The sequence below is a fragment of the Scyliorhinus canicula genome, chromosome 7 (assembly GCF_902713615.1).
Source record: "Scyliorhinus canicula chromosome 7, sScyCan1.1, whole genome shotgun sequence".
Classification (NCBI taxonomy): domain Eukaryota; kingdom Metazoa; phylum Chordata; class Chondrichthyes; order Carcharhiniformes; family Scyliorhinidae; genus Scyliorhinus; species Scyliorhinus canicula.
In genome coordinates this window covers 202,710,978-202,730,660 of record NC_052152.1, presented here as the reverse complement: position 1 = coordinate 202,730,660, position 19,683 = coordinate 202,710,978, and the positions used below count along the sequence as shown (strand labels likewise).

At 47.9% G+C, this 19,683-nt stretch overlaps 1 protein-coding gene across 1 annotated transcript in view; it reads right to left on the bottom strand.

The window, feature by feature from the left end:
• LOC119969721 (ubiquinol-cytochrome-c reductase complex assembly factor 1) overlaps nt 1–19,683 on the bottom strand; it is a 95,107-nt gene that overhangs the window by 35,795 nt on the left and 39,629 nt on the right. Inside the window, 1 exon segment of the mRNA XM_038803724.1 lies at nt 18,707–18,815. Within this exon segment, the coding sequence (XP_038659652.1) occupies nt 18,707–18,815 (109 nt within the window).

Sequence of the window (19,683 nt, the reverse complement as noted above, 5' to 3'; positions counted from 1 at the left end):
ACAACAGTGGGGAGAGGGGGCATCCCTGTCTTGTCCACCGGTGCAGTCTAAAATAGTCCAATGTTGTCCTCTTCATCCGTACACTTCCCACAGGAGCCTGATACAGCAACCTGACCCAGTCAATGAAGCCCCGCCCAAATCCGAACCGTCCCAGTACCTCCCACAGATAATCCCATTCTATCCGATCAAAAGCCTTTTCTGCATCCATTGCGATCACTACCTCCACCTCCCTAACTTCCAGGGGCATCATGATCACATTTAACAGTCTTCTTAGATTGGCCACCAACTGCTTACCCTTAACAAACCCAGTCTGGTCCTCCCCAATAACGTCCGGAACACAATCCTCAATCCTGGAGGACAAAATTTTGGCCAGCAATTTGGCATCCACATTCCACAGGGATATCAGCCCGTAGGACCCACACAACTCCGGGTCCTTGACCTGCTTCAGAATCAGCGAAATCGTGGCCTGTGACAACGTCGGGGGCAGCACCCCTCTTTCCCTTGCCTCATTGAACATCCTCATCAACACCGGCCCCAATATCCCAGAGAACTTTCTCTAAAACTCCACAGGGTACCCGTCCGGCCCCGGGGCTTTACCCGCCTGCATGGCCTTCAGACCCTCCACTATCTCTTCCAACCCGATCGGGGCCCCCAGCTCTTCCAGCAGCTTCCCCGTCCACCTTTGGGAAATTCAGCCCTCCAGAAAGTGCCTCAACCCCTCCGGCCCCGAAGGGGTTCCGACCTGTACAACCGACTGTAGAAATCCCCAAACGTCTTATTCACCCCTGCTGCATCTCCAACCAGGTTCCCATCTCCGTTTATTTACTTTCCCCATCTCCCTCCCCTCTTTCTAAGCTGCTGTGCAAGCATTCTGCTGGCCTTCTCTCCATGCTCATAGATCGCCCCGCTCAACCTTTCTCAGCTGCTCCACCGCCCTCCCGGTTGTTATCAGCCGAACTCTGCCTGTAGCCTCCGCCGTTGGAAGCTTGTAGTTTGGCATAAAACCCAACTGGTTCACTACTGAGCTTTAGGGAAGGAAAGCAGCCATTCTTTACCTGCTCCAGCCACATCTGAGTCTGCTTCCACACAACGTAGTTGACTCTTAAACTGCCTCTTGATATGAGCGATCAGGCAGTTCGGAATTGCCACTTTCCTCTGGGTAATAATCCAGCATTTCAACACTGCATTTTTCCATTTCACCACAACAACCACTTGCATTTGTGCTGCAAGCCTTTAACACAAAATGTTACAAGGACACTTCACTGGATTGTTAAGCTACAAAAAAAAAATACCTGATGCAGAATTAGGCATGGCGAAGTTAGATGACTGAAAGCTTTTGTTGGAGTAGGTTTAAGGAGTGTTTTAATGGAGAAGCTGTAAGAGAGACAAAAGATTTAGGGAGAAGGCTCAACGTTTAGGGCTTAAGAAGCTGAAGGCACAGTCAGCAGTGATGGGATGATTAAAAATGGGCGGGGGCGGGTGCAAGGGGCCAGAATTAGAGCACTGAATCCCGTAGAGGTAGGGAGGGGTCGGATGTGAGCTTTGAAAACAGGGATGAGAATTTTTAAATGGAGACATTGCAGGACCGACAGCTAATGTGAGTGCACAGGTGATGGACGAAGGAGACTTGGTGCAAATTAGGAAATGGACAGAATTGTGGATGAGGTCAACAGGACAGAGGCTGCAAGGAGTGAGGCTGGCATGAGATTTCAAATAAGGAACAATAAAGTATGATGTTCGGCAGTCTGGGCTAAAGGCAACAAAAAGCTTCCTCGTGGCAGGAAAGGACATGTTTAACTGCCATGCACAGAAACTGCGTTTTCCTGAGTGACCTTCTGGCCACAAAGCTATGGCTGGTGGTACCAAACACGCAATACAAAGTCCTTGAATAATTATTTCCTCTTCTTTTCTTAAAATCGATACAAATATTGGCACCTGACCTGAACAGCAGAGATAACACCAGAGGGTGGCACAGTGGTTAGCACTGCTGTCTCAGCTCCAGGGACCTCAGTTCAATTCCGGCCTCGGGTGACTGTCTGTGTGGAGTTTGTACATTCTCCCTGTGTCTGTGTGGGTTTCCTCCGGGTGCTCCAGTTTCCTCCCACAGTCCAAAGATGTGCAGGTTAGGTGGATTGGCCATGCTGAATTGCCCCTTAGTGTCTAAAAGGTTAGGTGGGGTTACTGGGTTACAGGGAGAGGGTGGAGGCGTGGGCGTAAGTAGGGTGCTCTTTCCAAGGGCCAGTGCAGAGTCGGCGGGCAGGATGGCCTCCTTCTGCACTGTAAATTGATTCTAATGAACTGGAAGCCGGCATACCAGAGGGCTGAGGATGCTCAATCACCGAGTATGTTCAGGACTGATTTTTGAACATTAAGGGAATCGAAGGACATGCTGCGAGTGCAACTTGAGGTTGAAGATCAGCCATGATCCTAGCGAATGGCCAAACAGGCTTGAAGGGCTGTGTGTATGCTAGTTTCAATTTCTAATGCAAGAGGTTTTAGCTATATCCGAGCCTAAATAAGACTGAAACATGGATTTATTGAATTTTCATTGGTCAACATTCCACCCTCCCAGGCTTGTAAAAGTAGTTGGACATCACAAATGCACCACACAATCATCCTAATTTCCCTCTCTGTATAATCACCTAATTATTGCAAATTGGATTACAGTCGACCTGCGTTGTACAATATGGGTAACACATGACTGCTGTTACTGTGTTAGAATAGATCGACCAGAACACCACTTGGCCCAATTTATTTATTCGTTTGCTCATGGGGATGCGGTACACGTTTTATATTTTTTATTTTCTTGTGAAAATAGATCATTTGGCAGAGTTCCTGCAATTTCACAAGAAACCTCGAAAACCTCCTCTCACCTTCCTTTGCCGTTCACCGCTTCCCCCCAAACAACTAGCAGAAACATCCCCCCAAACACTGCAGAAACGCCCCCCCCATCACTTGCAGAAACGCCCCCGACCCATACACTGCAGAAACGGCCCACCCCCATACACTGCAGAAACACCCCCCGCAACACTGCAGAAACCTCCCCCCAAACGCAGAACCCCCCCCAAACACTGCAGAAACCCCCCCAAACACTGCAGAAACCCCCCCCCAACACTGCAGAAACCCCCCCCCAAACACTGCAGAAACCCCCCCCCAAACACTGCAGAACCCCCCCCAACCCCGCAGAAACCCCCCCCCCCCAAACACTGCAGAAACCCCCCCCCCAAACACTGCAGAAACCCCCCCCCCCAAACACTGCAGAAACCTCCGCCAAACACTGCAGAAACCCCCCCCCCAAACACTGCAGAAACCTCCCCCCAAACACTGCAGAAACCTCCCCCAAACACTGCAGAACCCCCCCCAAACACTGCAGAACCCCCCCCAAACACTGCAGAAACCTCCCCCCCAAACCTGCAGAAACCCCCCCCAAACACGCAGAAACCTCCCCCCAAACACTGCAGAAACTCCCCCCAAACCTGCAGAAACCTCCCCCCAAACCTGCAGAAACGCCCCCCCCCAAACACTGCAGAAACCTCCCCCCAAACACTGCAGAAACCTCCCCCCAAACACTGCAGAAACCTCCCCTCAACACTGCAGAACCCCCCCCAACACTGCAGAAACCCCCCCCAAACACTGCAGAAATGCCCCCCCCCAAACCTGCAGAAACCTCCCCCCAAACACTGCAGAAACCTCCCCCCACACACTGCAGAAACCTCCCCCCCAAACACTGCAGAAACCCCCCAAACACAACAGAAACACCCCCCCAACACTGCAGAAACCTCCCCCAAACACTGCAGAAACCTCCCCCCCAAACACTGCAGAAACGCCCCCAACACTGCAGAAACCCCCCCCAACACTGCAGAAACCTCCCCCCAAACACTGCAGAAACCTCCCCCCAACACTGCAGAAACCTCCCCCAAACACTGCAGAAACCCCCCCCAACACTGCAGGAAAGCCACCCCCCAAACACTGCAGAAACCGCCCCCCCCACAACACTGCAACAAGCAGAAACCTCCCCCCAAACACTGCAGAAACCCCCCCCAAACACTGCAGAAACCCCAAAACACTGCAGAAACCTCCCCCAAAACACGCAGAAAACCTCCCCCCCAAACACTCAGCAGAAACCTCCCCCAAACACTGCAGAAACCTCCCCCCAAACACGGTCAGAAACGCCCCCAAACACTGCAGAAACCCCCCACACACACTGCAGAACCCCCCCCCACACATGCAGAAAACCTCCCCCCCAAACACTGCAGAAACGCCCCCCCAAACACTGCAGAAACCCCCCCCACACAACACTGCAGAAACGCCCCCCCAAACACTGCAGAAACCCCCCCAAACACTGCAGAAACCTCCCCCCAAACACTGCAGAAACCTCCCCCCCAAACACTGCAGAAACCCCCCCCCAAACACTGCAGAAACGCCCCCCAAACACTGCAGAAACCTCCCCCCAAACACTGCAGAAACTCCCCCCAAACACTGCAGAATCACGCCCCCCAAACACTGCAGAAACCTCCCCCAAACACTGCAGGAAAACCTCCCCCCCAAACACTGCAGAAACGCCCCCCAAACACTGCAGAAACCTCCCCCCAAACACTGCAGAAACGCCCCCAAACATGCAGAAACATTCCCCCCAAACACTGCAAAACCCCCCAAACAGCAGAAACTCCCCCAACACTGCAGAAACCTCCCCCCAAACACTGCAGAACGACCCCCCAAAACACTGCAGAACCTCCCCCAAACACTGCAGAAACCCCCCCACCAACACTTGCAGAAACCTCCCCCCAAACACTGCAGAAACCTCCCCCCAACCCAATGCAGAAAACGCCCCAAACACTGCAGAAACCTGCCCCAAACACCTGGGCAGAAACATCCCCCCAAACAATGCAGAAACGCCACCAAAACTGCCAGAAAACCCCCCCAAACACTGCAGAACCCCCCCCAAACACTGCAGAACCGTATCCCAAACACTGCAGAACATCCCCCAACACTGCAGAACACCTCTTTTCCCCCCCCCCCCCCCCCCCCCCCCCCCCCCCCCCAAACACTGCAGAAACAAGTGGAAATATGGCGGACCATTGCAATCCTTGTACATGTGCCAACAAAACTCCGGGAAAAAAATCTAGTCGGCTATCGGCTGCTCAAAGCCACAGAGAAACATGGACTGCAAGCTAATTTCTATTGTATGAGCATCCTCCACTCTGCATTTTGCTGGAGAAATCAATCTCTTTATAATTTGAAGAGTTTGCGGTAGATTTGGTCATCAGGTTCTATTTGCTGTTTAGCATCATTTCCGCCCTGTCTCTATCACAGTGATGTTCATACCCACGTGGAGTGTTTCCCATGACAGAATGGTTAATATAACGATGTTTGTCGTTTGTAATGCGTGCTAAGCCACGCGCTGAAATGAAAGGTCAGACAGCACCATTTGAACCAGTATTCACACACACTCTAGCCAGAAAGGCAGGTTGCTTTCAACTTACTGTAAACCAATTTGGAATAAACAAGTGCACTGGGCTAGTAAATTAGTTTTAAATGATGAGTTTTAACTCCGGCCATACCCTGCAGCAAATAAATCCCCAGGCTCATTCAGAAGTACATGCAGGACCGACAGAAATGTCAGTTATCTCTTTGAGGCGAAATGCATTGAGTAGATGTGAAGTGCAGAAGAGTGAGCTTTTGTGCAAAGTATGTGATGCGGTGGAGTGCTCACCCTTCGAGTTCACTAGGGTTTTACGCTTCTCTGCTTGCCAGGCCACGATGACTCTCTCTGCCTCCATTCAAGTCACTGGGCGGAAACTAAGAGTCCAGAAATAGAAATCTCCAGCCAGTAACTTTCTGACTGGCAGATAAATAACTCACTGACAGATGACAAATCTCGGCTACGAACTATGAACCAGAAAAAATAAACACAGAAAATGAACAGATGCAGAAGTCAAACAACAAAAATAAATCATCGTGGTTTTACTGCACTTAAAAAACGCGCTTCCTAAACTAAACGGCTTGAAACTTGGGCACATAACTGAGTGGAACGGCTTCCAGATGAAATTGGACGTATTTGGGAATTTCCACTTACCCAGCCAGTCAACCAACTATCAGAGCAGAAATGACCCACACAAACCTTGATAAAAGATCCCAATTATACCCCCGGATTACACTGACAGCTGAACTTGTATACAAGATCAAGTAGAGGCATTTAAAATTGCTCAGGGATTTGATGGGGTAGATGTAAAGGAGTTTCTGTACATTGGTCGGTGGCTGGGTGGGGGGTGGGGCAGTGAAGTGCAATACTTCGGGCTATCAATAAAGAGCAATCATTGATAAATCGATCACAGAATCCCTACAGTGCAGGAGGGCTATCGAGCCAATCCCCGTAATCCAGCTAACCTACACATCCTTGGGCAATTTATCATAGATTATCATAGAATTTACAGTGCAGAAGGAGGCCACTCGTCCCATCGAGTCTGCACACCCTACCCGAGGTCAACACCTCTATCCTATCCCCATAACCCAGTAACCCCACCAAACACTGACGTCAATTTTGGACACTAAGGGCAATTTATCATGGCCAATCCACCTAACCTGCACATCTTTGGGCTGTGGGAGGAAACCGGAGCACCCGGAGGAAACCCACGCACACACGGGGAGGATGTGCAGACTCCGCACAGACAGTGACCCAAGCCGGAATCGAACCTGGGACCCTGGAGCTGTGAAGCAGTTGTGCTATCCACAATGCTACCGTGCTGCACCGTGCATGCTACCGGGGAGAAAGTGCAGACTCCACACAGTCACCTAAGGCCCGAATTGAACCCGGGCCCCTGGCACCATGAGGCGGCAGTGCTAACCACTGTGCCAACATGCCGCCCAATACGGAACTCAGGAGAAATGTCTTTACCTGGAGTGTTTAGAATGCAGAGTTGGCTACCATGAATAGTTGGGGTAAATAACTTAAGGAGTCTGAAAAGGGAAGCTGCACAAGTAAAAGGTAGAGAAAGGAACAGTAAGATTACACCTCTGGGGTTAGATGAAATAAGGCGGGAGGAGGCTCATTGAGAACACAAACACCAACATGGACATGACGGGGTCGACAGAGGCTGCTTCCCCTGCTGGGAATCTGGAACATGGGCCACAATTTCAGAGATAGGGGTCGATCAATTAAGACCGAATAAGGAGAAATTTCATCAAGCAAAGGGTTGAGTGTCTTTGGAATTCCCAACTAGCCATAACCACATAAATACTGTGGTAACCGGAACAGGTCAGAGGCTGGGAATCCTGCAGTGAGTAACTCACCTCCTGACCCCCCCCCCTCCCCCCACCCCCCCAACCCCCCCCCCCCCCCCCCTCCCCCCCAACCCCCCCCCCCCCCCCCCCTCCCCCCCCACAAAGTCTGTCCACCACCTGGAAGGCTCAAGTCAAGAGTGTAATGGAATACTCTCCACTTGCCTGGGTGAGTGCAGCTCCAATAACACAAGAATCTCAACATCATCCAGGACAAAGCAGCTCGCTTGATTGTTACCCCTTCACAGACATTCACTCCCTCCACCACAGCACAGCAGCAGCCGTGTGTACCATCTACAAGATGCACTGCAGGAACTCACCACGGCTCCTCAGGCAGCACCTGCCAAACCCGCGACTTCTACAATCTAGAAGGACAAGAGCACCCGATACCCGAGAACCCCACCATCTTGAGGTTGCCCTCCAAGTCACTCACCATCCTGACTTGGAAAAATATCACCGTTCCTTCACTGTCACAATACTGGAACTCCATCCCTAACAGCAGAGTGTGTGTACCTACACCTCATGGACTGTAGTGGTCCAAGGTGACAGCTCACCACCATCTTCTCAAGGGTCTACTCGGGATGAGCAATGAATCCTGGCTTAGTCAGTGATGCCCACATCCCATAAAAGAATTTTTAAAAAATCCCAGTAAGCTGTGGCTGCTCCATGTTGAATTATATTTAAAGTTGAGATGGACAGAACTCTGGACTCTCCACAGAATTCAGGGATCTGGACATCGGGTGAGAAAATGGAGCTGAAGCGAAGGTTCAGCAATTATCGGACTGAATGCCAGAGGAAGTTAGAAATTAAACGAAATGAAATGAAAATCGCTTATTGTCACGAGTAGGCTTCAATGAAGTTACTGTGAAAAGCCCCCAAGAGAGGCTGAATCCATAGAATCCCTGCAGTGCAGGAGGCCATTTGGCCCATGGAGTCTGCACCAACCTTCCGAAAGAGCATTCTATCTAGGCCCATTCCCCGGCCCAAGCCCGGTAACGCCATGCATTGATCATGGCCAATCCACCTCACCAGCACACCTACTCCTGCTCCTATTTATGTTCTTATGGGCCTGATGGGTGCAGTAAATTCTATCTAATTCTGTAGAAAAGGATTACATTGTATGAATTGCTCACGATAGATTCAAATAGAGGCAAAACAAAGCCAGTCTGAAGACTTATGTTGACACTATGTTTGCGCATTCAACACAAAGCAACTCCTATCGGGCTGCATCACAGCCTGGTATGGCAACTGCTCGGCCCAGGACCGCAAGAAACTTCAGAGAGTCGTGGACACCGCCCAGTCCATCACACGAACCTGCCTCCCATCCATGGACTCCATCTACACCTCCCGCTGCCTGGGGAAAGCGGGCAGCATAATCAAAGACCCCTCCCACCCGGCTTACTCACTCTTCCAACTTCTTCCATCAGGCAGGAGATACAGAAGTCTGAGAACACGCACGAACAGACTCAAAAACAGCTTCTTCCTCGCTGTTACCAGACTCCTAAATGACCCTCTTATGGACTGAACTGATTAACACTACACCCTGTATGCTTCATCCGATGCCGGTGTTATGTAGTTACATTGTGTACCTTGTGTTGCCCTATTACGTATTTTCTTTTATTCCCTTTTCTTCCCATGTACTTAATGATCTGTTGAGCTGCTTGCAGAAAAGCACTTTTCACTGTACCTCGGTACAAGTGACAATAAACAAATCCAATCCAATCCGATGTTAGATTTTTTCCTGACAGTCTGACAATCCCAAAATTTTTCCAGTGGCTGGAGGATCACTAACCCGAGGACACAGATTGAAGGCAATTGCCAAAAGAACCAGAAGAAACATTTCTTCACACAGTGAGTTGTGATTTGGACCACGCTGAGGGTGTAAAGCGGATTCAACGGTAACTAACAAAAGGAAATTGGATAAATCTGTGAAGGTGAAAAATTTTAGAGCGATGCAGAAACCAAATATGCTTCCAGAGATGAGGAAATTTAGCTATATTTGCGAGGTTGCAGAAGCCGACGTTGCTCTCCTTGGAGTGAAGGAGATTCAAGGGAGATTTGATAAAGGTACACAAGATTAGGGCAGATTTGGATCAGGCCGACAAAGAAATATTGCACCAATTAGCTGACAGTACAGAGACTAGGGAGACTAGGATTACAGTTTTCAGCAAGAGATGCCAGGGTTTATGCAGTAAGTGGTAATGGCCGGGAACTCGCTACTTACAAGGTAGGTAGAAGTGGAAATAATTCATGATGTCAAAAGGGAATTGGATGAGCAATTGATGTAGTGCTATAGGGATAGGGTGGGAGAAAGGCACTGACACGATTGCTCTTGGGAGCCGGCTTGGATCAGAGGCTGGAATTTCCCAGCCATTCTCTCTAGCGAGATTTTAGAATTATAGAATCACGACAATGCAGGAGGCGGCCATTTGGCCCATTGAGTCTGCACTGACCCTTCAAACGAGCACTCTACCCATGTTCACACCCCATCTACTCCACCGTATCCCCGTAGCCCCATAACCTAACCTGCGAATCCCTGGACACTAAGGGGCAATAAAGGGCCGATCTACCTAACATGCACAGCTTTGGACTGTGGGAGGAAACCGGAGCACCCGGAGGAAACCCACGCAGACACAGGGAGAGCTTCCAAACTTCACAGTAACCCAAGGCCGGAATTGAACCCGGGTCTCTGGAGCTGTGCGACAGCAGTGCTAACCACTGTGCCACCACAATCCCGTGGTCTTCTGGTTCCTCAGATGGCGAACCCCCGCTACAGGCTTCCTGGCGGCAGGAGGGGGTGCATTGGACCGGGGTGAGCCCCTTCCACCACGACGAAACACGCCGCGGGGGCGCACAGAAAATCCCACCCATTGAGCTGAATGTCCCCCTCCAGTGCTTTAAGGACTCGATGAGGGACAGGGTGGGATTAATTTGATATCCCCACCAAGGAGGAATGGGACTAATGGCTTCCCCCTATGCTTTATTTATCATTCTGCGATTCCAATTAGCTGTGTCCGACTTGACCCTCCAACCTTTTATTTTTCGTGTGCGCAGCTGATTTATTTAAATGCATGGCCCTTTATTTTGTTTTTGCGTGGCCCTGTAAGAGCAGTAATATAACAAGGCTGCCTGTGCAGGGACACTCAGGGTGATTGCGTCCAGGTAGCTTAAATATAAAGAAAAAAGACTGACACTTCTCAAGGCCACCAAGTCTCATGGCGCCTCATTGCCAGCAAAAATCAGCAAGCTTCCACAAACAGCAATTTTATGACCACCAGATAATCTGTGACACTGACTGAGGGATAGGTATTGCCCTGGATACAGAGGTGAATTCCCTGTCCTTTAGAACAGTATCAAGAAATCTTTTATCTCCACCACAGCAGGCAAATGGGGCCTTGGTTTAAATTCTCATCTGAAGGCAGCATCTCTGACTGGCAGTGCAGCCCTCCCTCAGTTTCAACCTCGAGTTTTGTGCTCCAGTCCTAGATTGAGAATTGGACCCAGAATGTAGCGATTTAGCAGTGAAAGTGTGAACAGCTGAGCCATGGCCGACAATGCAGCTTGAACATTGCTTGTAAACCAACATTAGTTTGTTTGTCCAACCATACAGAAGTGACGTTAACACACGATACGAATGAAGAATCGCTTACATGAGCCCTGCCTGCTTCTAGTCAGCACTAAAGAAATTAAGGGGGTTGGCCATCGAAACTTACTAGACAGTCTTTTGTGGTCGTCTACAAAAACTGACCTCTCAGACCGAAGCATCCGTTTGGAGAAAATGCAAAGTTGTTACGCTTACATATGGACATCCTTTTTCTAAATTTCTGACCTTTTATTTGGTTTTGTTCTGCGCTGCTTTGCTGCATATTAAAAGTTTTTCCCCCCTCTACAATAGCAAGTGTGTTGATATCACCTGACGAGAGCGTTTTACTGAAACTGCAATTGGAAGCTGATAGCAATATGTAGGAGTGGTTGAGTGATTTTAATTGTGCAGGATCACTCTTCCTCCGAGATTAAGGACCGCACAGCTTCCCTTACCCACATCAGCATTTGATAGACACTTCATAAAAATGTTAAATTTTTTTTTTTTAAACCCAGGGGCCGCAAAAGAACAATAATAATAAGATCGAGGTGCCATTAAAACAGCGTAAAGTTCAGAAATGGACATCGGAGAATATGATTTTTAGCGGTTGCTGCCTTGAAGTCCAGGTTACGTCGTCAAAGACTGCAAATTTTATGGGGTTAGTGCAATCACTTTTTTCAGTGTGCAAACGTTATTTGTGGTGAATGCCAACTGCGAGTATATTCTGGGTACATGGCACCTGTTCACTGGATTAATTATTGCATGCCATCACGAGTCTGAGCATTTTTTGTGTTTTTTTCACTGGGAAATTGTACTACACACTGTACTATGCCATTGTTTGTGATGAATGTGTGCTCCACAATTCCAATGGTGGACGGATGTCCTCCCCTACTTCCCACAATAATCTCTAATTCCAGGTCTACCTTCGCCACTCAATTTCTTTCTTATTCTCTTTCATCTCTGCACTCCAATCTGCATTCTCCCTCTCCTTCCCTTCCCAATCTCTCTTGCGGTCATTCCCTTTCTGTCCTTCCCCCTCAAAGTCTCTGTCCTACTGATGGCCGTCTTTCTGGGAACATGCAGCCATACCAGTCAGTCATACTGGAGTAGCTTGGATGTATATTGCTACATTACAATACTGACTACACTGCAACAGTGCTTCATCAGCTGTAAAGCACTTTGGCACATCCTCAGGCTTTTGGACTGCACTCTTTGTTCCCTCAATACAGTTAAGGGGAAGCTACAAGGAGAAAAAGGAGTAGAACGATGTGCTGATAGGGCGAGATGAAGGAAGATGGGAAGAGGTTTGTGTGGAGCCTAGACCAGTTTGGCCAAAAGGCCTATTTCTGTGCTGTCAAATTTGAAACCCTGGGTTTCCTGCCTAACATTTTGGGAGCACCGTCATCTAAGGGCTGCAGCAGTACACGGTGAAAGCCAATTACTACCATCTCAGGGCGGCTCGGGATGGGTAATAAATCAGGTCTTTCCGAGAGAGAAAACAGTGAACAGCCAGTTAGGCTAACATTAGTTGTTGGGAAAATACTGGAATCTATTAAGGAAGTCTCAACAATGGACCTAGAAAAACATAGTATTATGAGAACAAGTCAATATGATTTTACTAGATGGAAATCCTGTTTGACAAATTTATTAGTTTTTGTGGATGTAACAAGATAATGTAACAAGGAGGGTGGATGAAGAGGAACCAGTAGATGTAGTATATCTGGATTTCCAAAAGGTTAATAGGCAAGATAAAGGTTCACGGAGTTGAAAACAATATATTAACAAGGCTCGAGGATTAGTTAATGGACAGAAAGAAAAGTGGGCAAAAATGGGGCTTTTCCAAGTTAGCAGGTCACAAATAGTGGAGTGCTGCAAGGATCACTGCTGGGGCCTCAGCTATTTACAATCTATATTAAAAACTTAGATGAAGAGACAGAGTAACATAACTATGTTGCTGATGATACCAGGGTAGATAGAAAGGTATGCTGTGGGCAGGACACAGAGAGGCTGCAGAGAGATTTGGACAAGTTAAGTGAATGGAGAACAAGGTGGCAGATCACATACTTTAGCATGTGTGAAGTTATTCACTTTGGTCGTAATAATAAAAAAGAATATTTTTTAAAAGGTGAGCAACTTATAAGTGTTGATATTCAAAAAGGCTTTGGTGTGCTTGTACAAGGAATGGAGAAAGTTTGTGTTGTAGACGGAGGCAAAAACTCCACGTGAGGCCAGGCTGACAAGGTACAACTCACTTTATTCCACACTCGTCACAATAATCACTCCTCTCCACATTCCACTCCCTGCAGGGTCTCCTTCCCCGAACTGCTTCCAGGTTGGTGTTCATATTCTGTGGGGAAATCCTCCAATTAGGAGGGAGCTTCGCCCCGTAGTCACCTGAGTAGCTCATTCTCAGGTGTGTAGGAGGGGAAGCAGATGTTTTACAGCACTGTCCCTGTAGGGGGTCGTAACAGTTAGCAAGTAGGTGCAGCAAGCATTTAGGAAGGCAAATTGCATGTTGGTCTTTATTGCAAGACAATTGCATACAAAAGTAAAGAAGCCTTGCTACAGTTGTACAGGTTTTGGTGGGTATGCACCTGGAGTATTCGTTATTCAAGAAGCGAGGAAGGGATAAACCAGGAAACTACAGGCCAGTTAGTCTAACGTCAGTGGTGGGGAAACTATTGGAAGCAATTCTGAGACATAGAATTAATCGGCATTCGGAGAGGCAGGGATTAATCAAGAACAGTCAGCATGGTTTTGTTAAGGAGAGGTTACTTGATTGAATTTTTCAAAATGGTGACCAGGTGTGTGGGTGAGGGAAATGCACTTGGTGTAGTCTACTTAGACTTCGGCAAGCCTTTTGATAATGTCCCACATGGGAGGCTGAAAGCAAAGATAAGAGTCCATGGGATCCAAGGAAATTTGGCAAATTGGATCCAGAATGGCAGGAAGCAGAGGGTGATGGTCGAAGGTATGTTCCTGACTGGAAGCCTGTGACCAGTGGAGTCCCGCTGCAAACGGTGTTGGGGCCCTTGCCGTTTGCGATTTATTTAAAATGATTTAGACATGAATAAAGGAGGGTTAATCAGTAAGTTTGCCGGGATATGAAAATTGGTGGAGAGATAAATAGCGAGGAGGATAGCCTCAGATTGCAGGAGGAGAGAGACGGGCCGATCAGTAACAAATGGAATTTAATCCGGATAAGCGCGAGGTGATGCACTTGGGCAGGACAAACAAAGCAAGGGGAAACGGCAGGACCCTGGAAGCACCAAGATCAGAGGGACCTTGGTGTGAATGTACACCGGTCCCTTTAGGTAGCAGAGCAGGTGGATACAGTGATTAAGGAGGCATATGGTATACCTGCCTTTAGTAACCAAGTTTTAAGCGCAGTGTGGTTATGCTGGAACTGTTTAAAATGTTGGTTAGACTACAGCTGGAGTGCTGTGTGCAGTTCTGGAATCCACATTATAGGAGGGATGTGAGAGCACTTAAAAGGGTGCAGAGGAGATTTACCAGGATGTTGCCTGGGCTGGAGAGTTTTAGCTGTGAAGAGACATTGGAGAGGCAGGGGCTGTTTTCCTTGGAGCTGGGGAGACTGAGGGGGGGGGACATGAGAGTGATGTATAGAATTATGAGGGACATGGATAAGGTAGACAGGAGGAAACTTTTTCTCTTGATGGAGGGATCAATGACCAGCTGGAGGAAACTGAGATGGATCATCCATATAGCACTTCTGGCTGAAGGTTGTTGCAAATTCTTCAGCCTTATCTTTTGTGCTGGTCTCCAATTGGGTGTGGCAGGGCTGCAGAACTTAGATCTGATGCTTTCGTTGTGGAATTGCTTAGCTCGGTCTATTACTTGCTGCTTATTCTGTTTGGCACACGAGTAATCCTGTGCTGTAGCTTCAGCAGGGGTTGGCATTTCATTTACTGGTATGTCTGGTATTGCTCTCTTGCACTTTTCATTGAACCAGGGTTGATCCCCTGGCTTGGTGGTAATGATAGAGTGGGGGATATGCCGGGCCATGAGGTTGCAGATTGTGGTTGAATACAATTCTGCTGCTGCTGATGGCCTACAGCTCCTCATGGATGGCCAACCTTGAGCTGCTAGATCTGTTCGAAGTGTAACCCATTTAGCACGGTGGTAGTGCCACACAACACATTGGAGGGCATCCTCAATGTGAAGAAGTGACTTTGTCTCCACAAGGACTGTACAATGGTCACTTCTCCTGATACTGTCATGGACAGATGCATCTGCAGCAGGCAGGTTGGTGAGGATGAGGTCAAGTATATTTTTCCCCTCTTGTTGGTTCCCTCGCCACCTGCTGCTGTCCCAATCTTGTAGCTATGCCATTTAGGAACCGGCCAGCTCAGTCTGTGGTGGCACTACCAAGCCACACTTGGTGATGGACAGTGAAGTCCCCCACCCAGTTGCATATTCTGCGTCCTTGACACCCTCAGTGCTTCCTCCAAGTGGTGTTTAACATGGAGGGGTACTGATTCATCAGCTCAGGGGTGGATGGTATGTGGTAATCAGCAGGTTTCCTTGCCATGAGACTTCATGGGGTCCAGAGTTGATGTTGACGACTCCCGGGGCAACTTTCTCCTGACTGTACACCACTGTGCCGCCACCTCTGCTGGGTCTGTCTTGCCAGTGAGACTGGACATTCCTGGGAATGGTGATGTCTGGGACATCGTCTGTCAGGTATGATTCTGTGAGTATGACTATAATCAGGCTGTTGCTTAACTAGTGTGAGACAGCTCTCCCAATTTTGGCACAAGCCCCCAGATGTTAGTAAGGAGGACCATGCAGGGTCGGCAGGGCTGGGTTTGCCGTTGTCGTTTCCGGTTCCTGGTTCGATGCCGGGTGGTCCGTCCAATCTCATTCCTTTTTTGTGTTTTCGTAGTGGTTGAATTCAGCTGAATGGCTTGCTGGGCCATTTCAGAGGGCATTTATGAGTCAATCACATTGTTGTGGGTCTGGAGTCACGTGTAGGCCAGACCAGGTAAGGATGGCAGATTTCCTTCCCTAATCGACATTTGTGAATCAGATGAGTTTTTACGGCGATCGTAAATGGTTTCATGATTGTTAGACTTTTAATTCCAGATATTTTATTGAGTTTAAATTCCACCACCTAGAAGCGGGAGGTACAGTGGGCTGGAGCCGGTATACGTATTTACCAGGACTTAACCGTGGAGTTGGCAAGGAGACGGACAGCCATCGGCCGAATGGATGACACTGCATAACAGCGGGGTGCGATTCGGCGTAGTGTACCCAGCTACGTTGAGGGTGACCAACAACTCCAAAGACTTTTATTTTGAGATGTTGGAAGTGGCGGAGGCATTTGTGAAGGCAGAAGGATTGGAGCAGAAGTGAGAAATGGGACTGAGGGTTGATCTTGGACTGAGGGTAGGGGGTGTAAGATTGTATATAGCCCTATTTTTTATTACATGTCGTTATATGCGTTAAATGGGGTGAAGCTGCCTATTTGGTCAAGATGGGATTTGGGATTTTTTTACAATGATGGTTTCTTGGGGGTTTGTGTGTTTGAAGGGGATTTCGTTGTTTTCCTCGGACCAGGTGAGAGGGGAGCGAGGCCTGGGCAGGGGCCTTCACACTAGCTAGCTCAAGCTGGCTAGTGAACAGGAATGTGGTAGGGGTTGGGGCTGTGGTCATTGGATCCTGGTCGAACAGGTTTCGATGGGCCTCGGAGGTGTGAAAAGTGGGAGGAGGAGACTGATACTGGGTGAGGTGTTTTCAAGAGGAAGTGGATGAGGGGGTTCTGGGATGGGAGGGGGGGGGGGGGGGGTTGAGGTGTTCAACGGCAACAAAGGGACCGGGCGGGCTCAGCTTATGAGCAGGGTCCGGGGTTATAATGATGGCGAATTGGAGGAGCGGGGAGGGAACCTCGGTTAGGATAGTTACGTGGAGTGAGGGGTGTATTGAAGGGAGGTTTTCAGGGTCATCTCGGGGGTAGTGCTCGTGAACTTGGAACCAGGGCTCCAAGAAACCATTTTCGAGATGGTGGACTGGCTCGGGCTGCAGGTGGGTGCGAGGTCAGGTTTTTCAGCCTTCACCTCGCTGATTGCCCGGAGGTGGGTCCTGTTGGGGTGAAAGTCAGCTTCTCCACCCTGTGCTTCAGCTCGGCGGGGGGGACCTACTCAAATTTATTGTGACTCCAGAGAAGGAGAAGTTTGAGCTGAGGGGGATGAGGAAAGGGTTCCACAATTGATGGGGATTGGTTATTATCCACTTTCGAGAATTGGGTGCCATTGAATATTAGGGGGTGGGGGTAGGGGGTATTGTTGTCTTTGATTACATTGTTTGCGGGTTGACTGTTAATTGTTTTTACCTGGAATGTACAGATGGATGTTTTGGTCTGGCTATTGAGCAGGGTGCTGTTTGTGCTTGGGGGATTGTTCTTGTATTTGTTTTGTTTTTTCTTTGATTATTCATTTGATGAAAATGTTGAAAATGAGAATAAAAAGATTTTGTTTTTTAAAATTCCACCACCTGTGGGGTGGTGGGATTCGAACCCGGGTTCCCCGGATCATTACACTGGGTCTCTGGATGACTGGTCCAGCGACAATAGACTATGCCACCGCCTCCCCGGCTGGGATAGACAGATTTTTGGTCTCCCATGGAATCAAGGGATAAGGGGAGCAGACAGAAAGCCAAGATCAGCCATGATTGTATTGAATGATCAATCAAACCCGACAGGGTGTGCGGTCTATTCCTTCTTTTCTGAGATCGTCCACTGTCCAAGAACAAATTTAATAAAGGTAATTGGAGTTGGGGAGTGGACATCTGGTCAGGTTGGAAAGCAAACAAGGCCAGAACTTGGAGGAAACCAAATGTCTACGTTTAAGATCTAATAAGCAAATTAAAATCTAAAATGCAACATTGTATGTATCTGCAGCCCATAATTGGTATTCTTACTGGCCTGCAGGAGCTAGGGGCTGTGGAAGCATCTAGTCTTGGCAGGAGTGAACGGGAAGTGTTAGGTACCGTTTGATAATTGAACTTTCCCCAAATGCAATGTAAGTATGACAATGTGTGCCAAAGAATTGCGACACAGGAACAAACACAATAAGTGTTGTTTCATGCAGCTAAACAAATTCTGAAGGACGGTCATCAACCTGCAACGTTAATTTTGCTTCCCCCTCCATGGAAGCTTTCTGACCTGCTGAGTATTTCCAGCATTTTCTGTTTACATTTTAGATTTTCAGCACCCACAATTCTTCTCCTTGTATTCGTGGCGGACCAGTGTCCGGAACGTAGATTCTAACCCAGAGCTTCACTGAACGCCAATCTCAAATGTACAGCAGGATGCGCAAGCACCCATACTCAGCACATCGCTGAATCATAGAATCTTACAGCACAGAGGGAGGCCAACTAGCCCCCATGTCTGTGTCCAGTCTTTGAAAAAGCTATCCAATTAATTCCCACTCACTTGGTTCTTTCCCCATAGCCGTGAAATGGTTTCCTTTTCAAGTAGTTATCCAATTTCCTTTTGAAAGCTATGAGCGAATCTGCTTCCATTGGCCTTTCAGGAAGTGCATTCCATGTCGTAGCCTGCTGCGTCAAAAAAAAAAAATCTAACCTCCCTCTGGTGATTTTACTAATCAGCTTAACAGGTCTTATGACCTATCCTCTGCCAAAAACAAACTTCTGAAAAGCAGCATAAGGTTTCAACAAGGAGTAAATGATCCCCACATATATATCGTCAAATATTTCTCCTGATTAATCTCTCACTGGGGTGACTTGTTCTTGGATAAAATATGATAGTTTGCATGTCTACTATTTATCAAGTGAAAACATCTTCCAGATGTGTTACTAACTTACCCCCATTACTTTACCCCGTTGCTCCAGGTCCTCCCACATGGAGTGCACAATGTACTTGCACATATATTTCCCCTCTCGTCCTTCCTGCTTCATACGCACCAGGGCCATCCTGGAAAAAAAAACAAGGCTGGGCTAAGAAGCAGAATAACCATCCTCCTAAATGACTTCTTGGAGAAGGGCTTACATTTCACACTAGTCAAGTTGAGGGACACAGGTGACAAAAGAATGGAATGCCTTCTAATTCAGACAACATATGGCATCTATGTAGCACCTTTAACATAGTCAGACTTCCCAAGGCACTTGTTAACAAACATAATTTGACACTGAGCAACAGAAGGAAATATTAGCACAGCTGACCAAAATCTATCACTGTTGGACTGCAGAAACTGCAACAGTCAGTACGTGCATGACAAGGTTCCACATAAAACGTGATGACTGGACAATCTGTTTATACTGACTGTTTTGGAAACACCCCATTTTGCTTGTAAAGTTCTACCTGTTACGTGTTTTCTGCCCTATTATTCACATTTCCGCACACAGTTCCACTTTGAAAACCATCCTTCTGTCACTGACCTTTTCACGGTTACGTTTTAGTCCATATCTTCTTCCTGCTCTTGAAGGGCCGAATGAAGCAAGGGAGACCATGGAGCCAAACAATGGCCAAAGCATCAATTCAGAACCGATCAGCAACTCTCGCTGATCGGAAATGCAGCCCTCTTAAAAATTAAATGTTTGTTTGAAAAGCCAGACTGGGTCACAGAGGGGTATATTTAAACTACACTGGGGAGTACTGAGGATATAGAGACCCTGGAGAAGATGCAAAAAAGATTTACAAGGATAATACCAAAACTGAGAGGTTATATCTATCTGAAAAGATGGAAGAATATGGAGCTCTTTTCTCTAGTCTGAGGGCTGACCCAATAGATGTCTTTAAGGTTTTGAATAATAATCTTTATTATTGTCACAAGTAGGCTTAC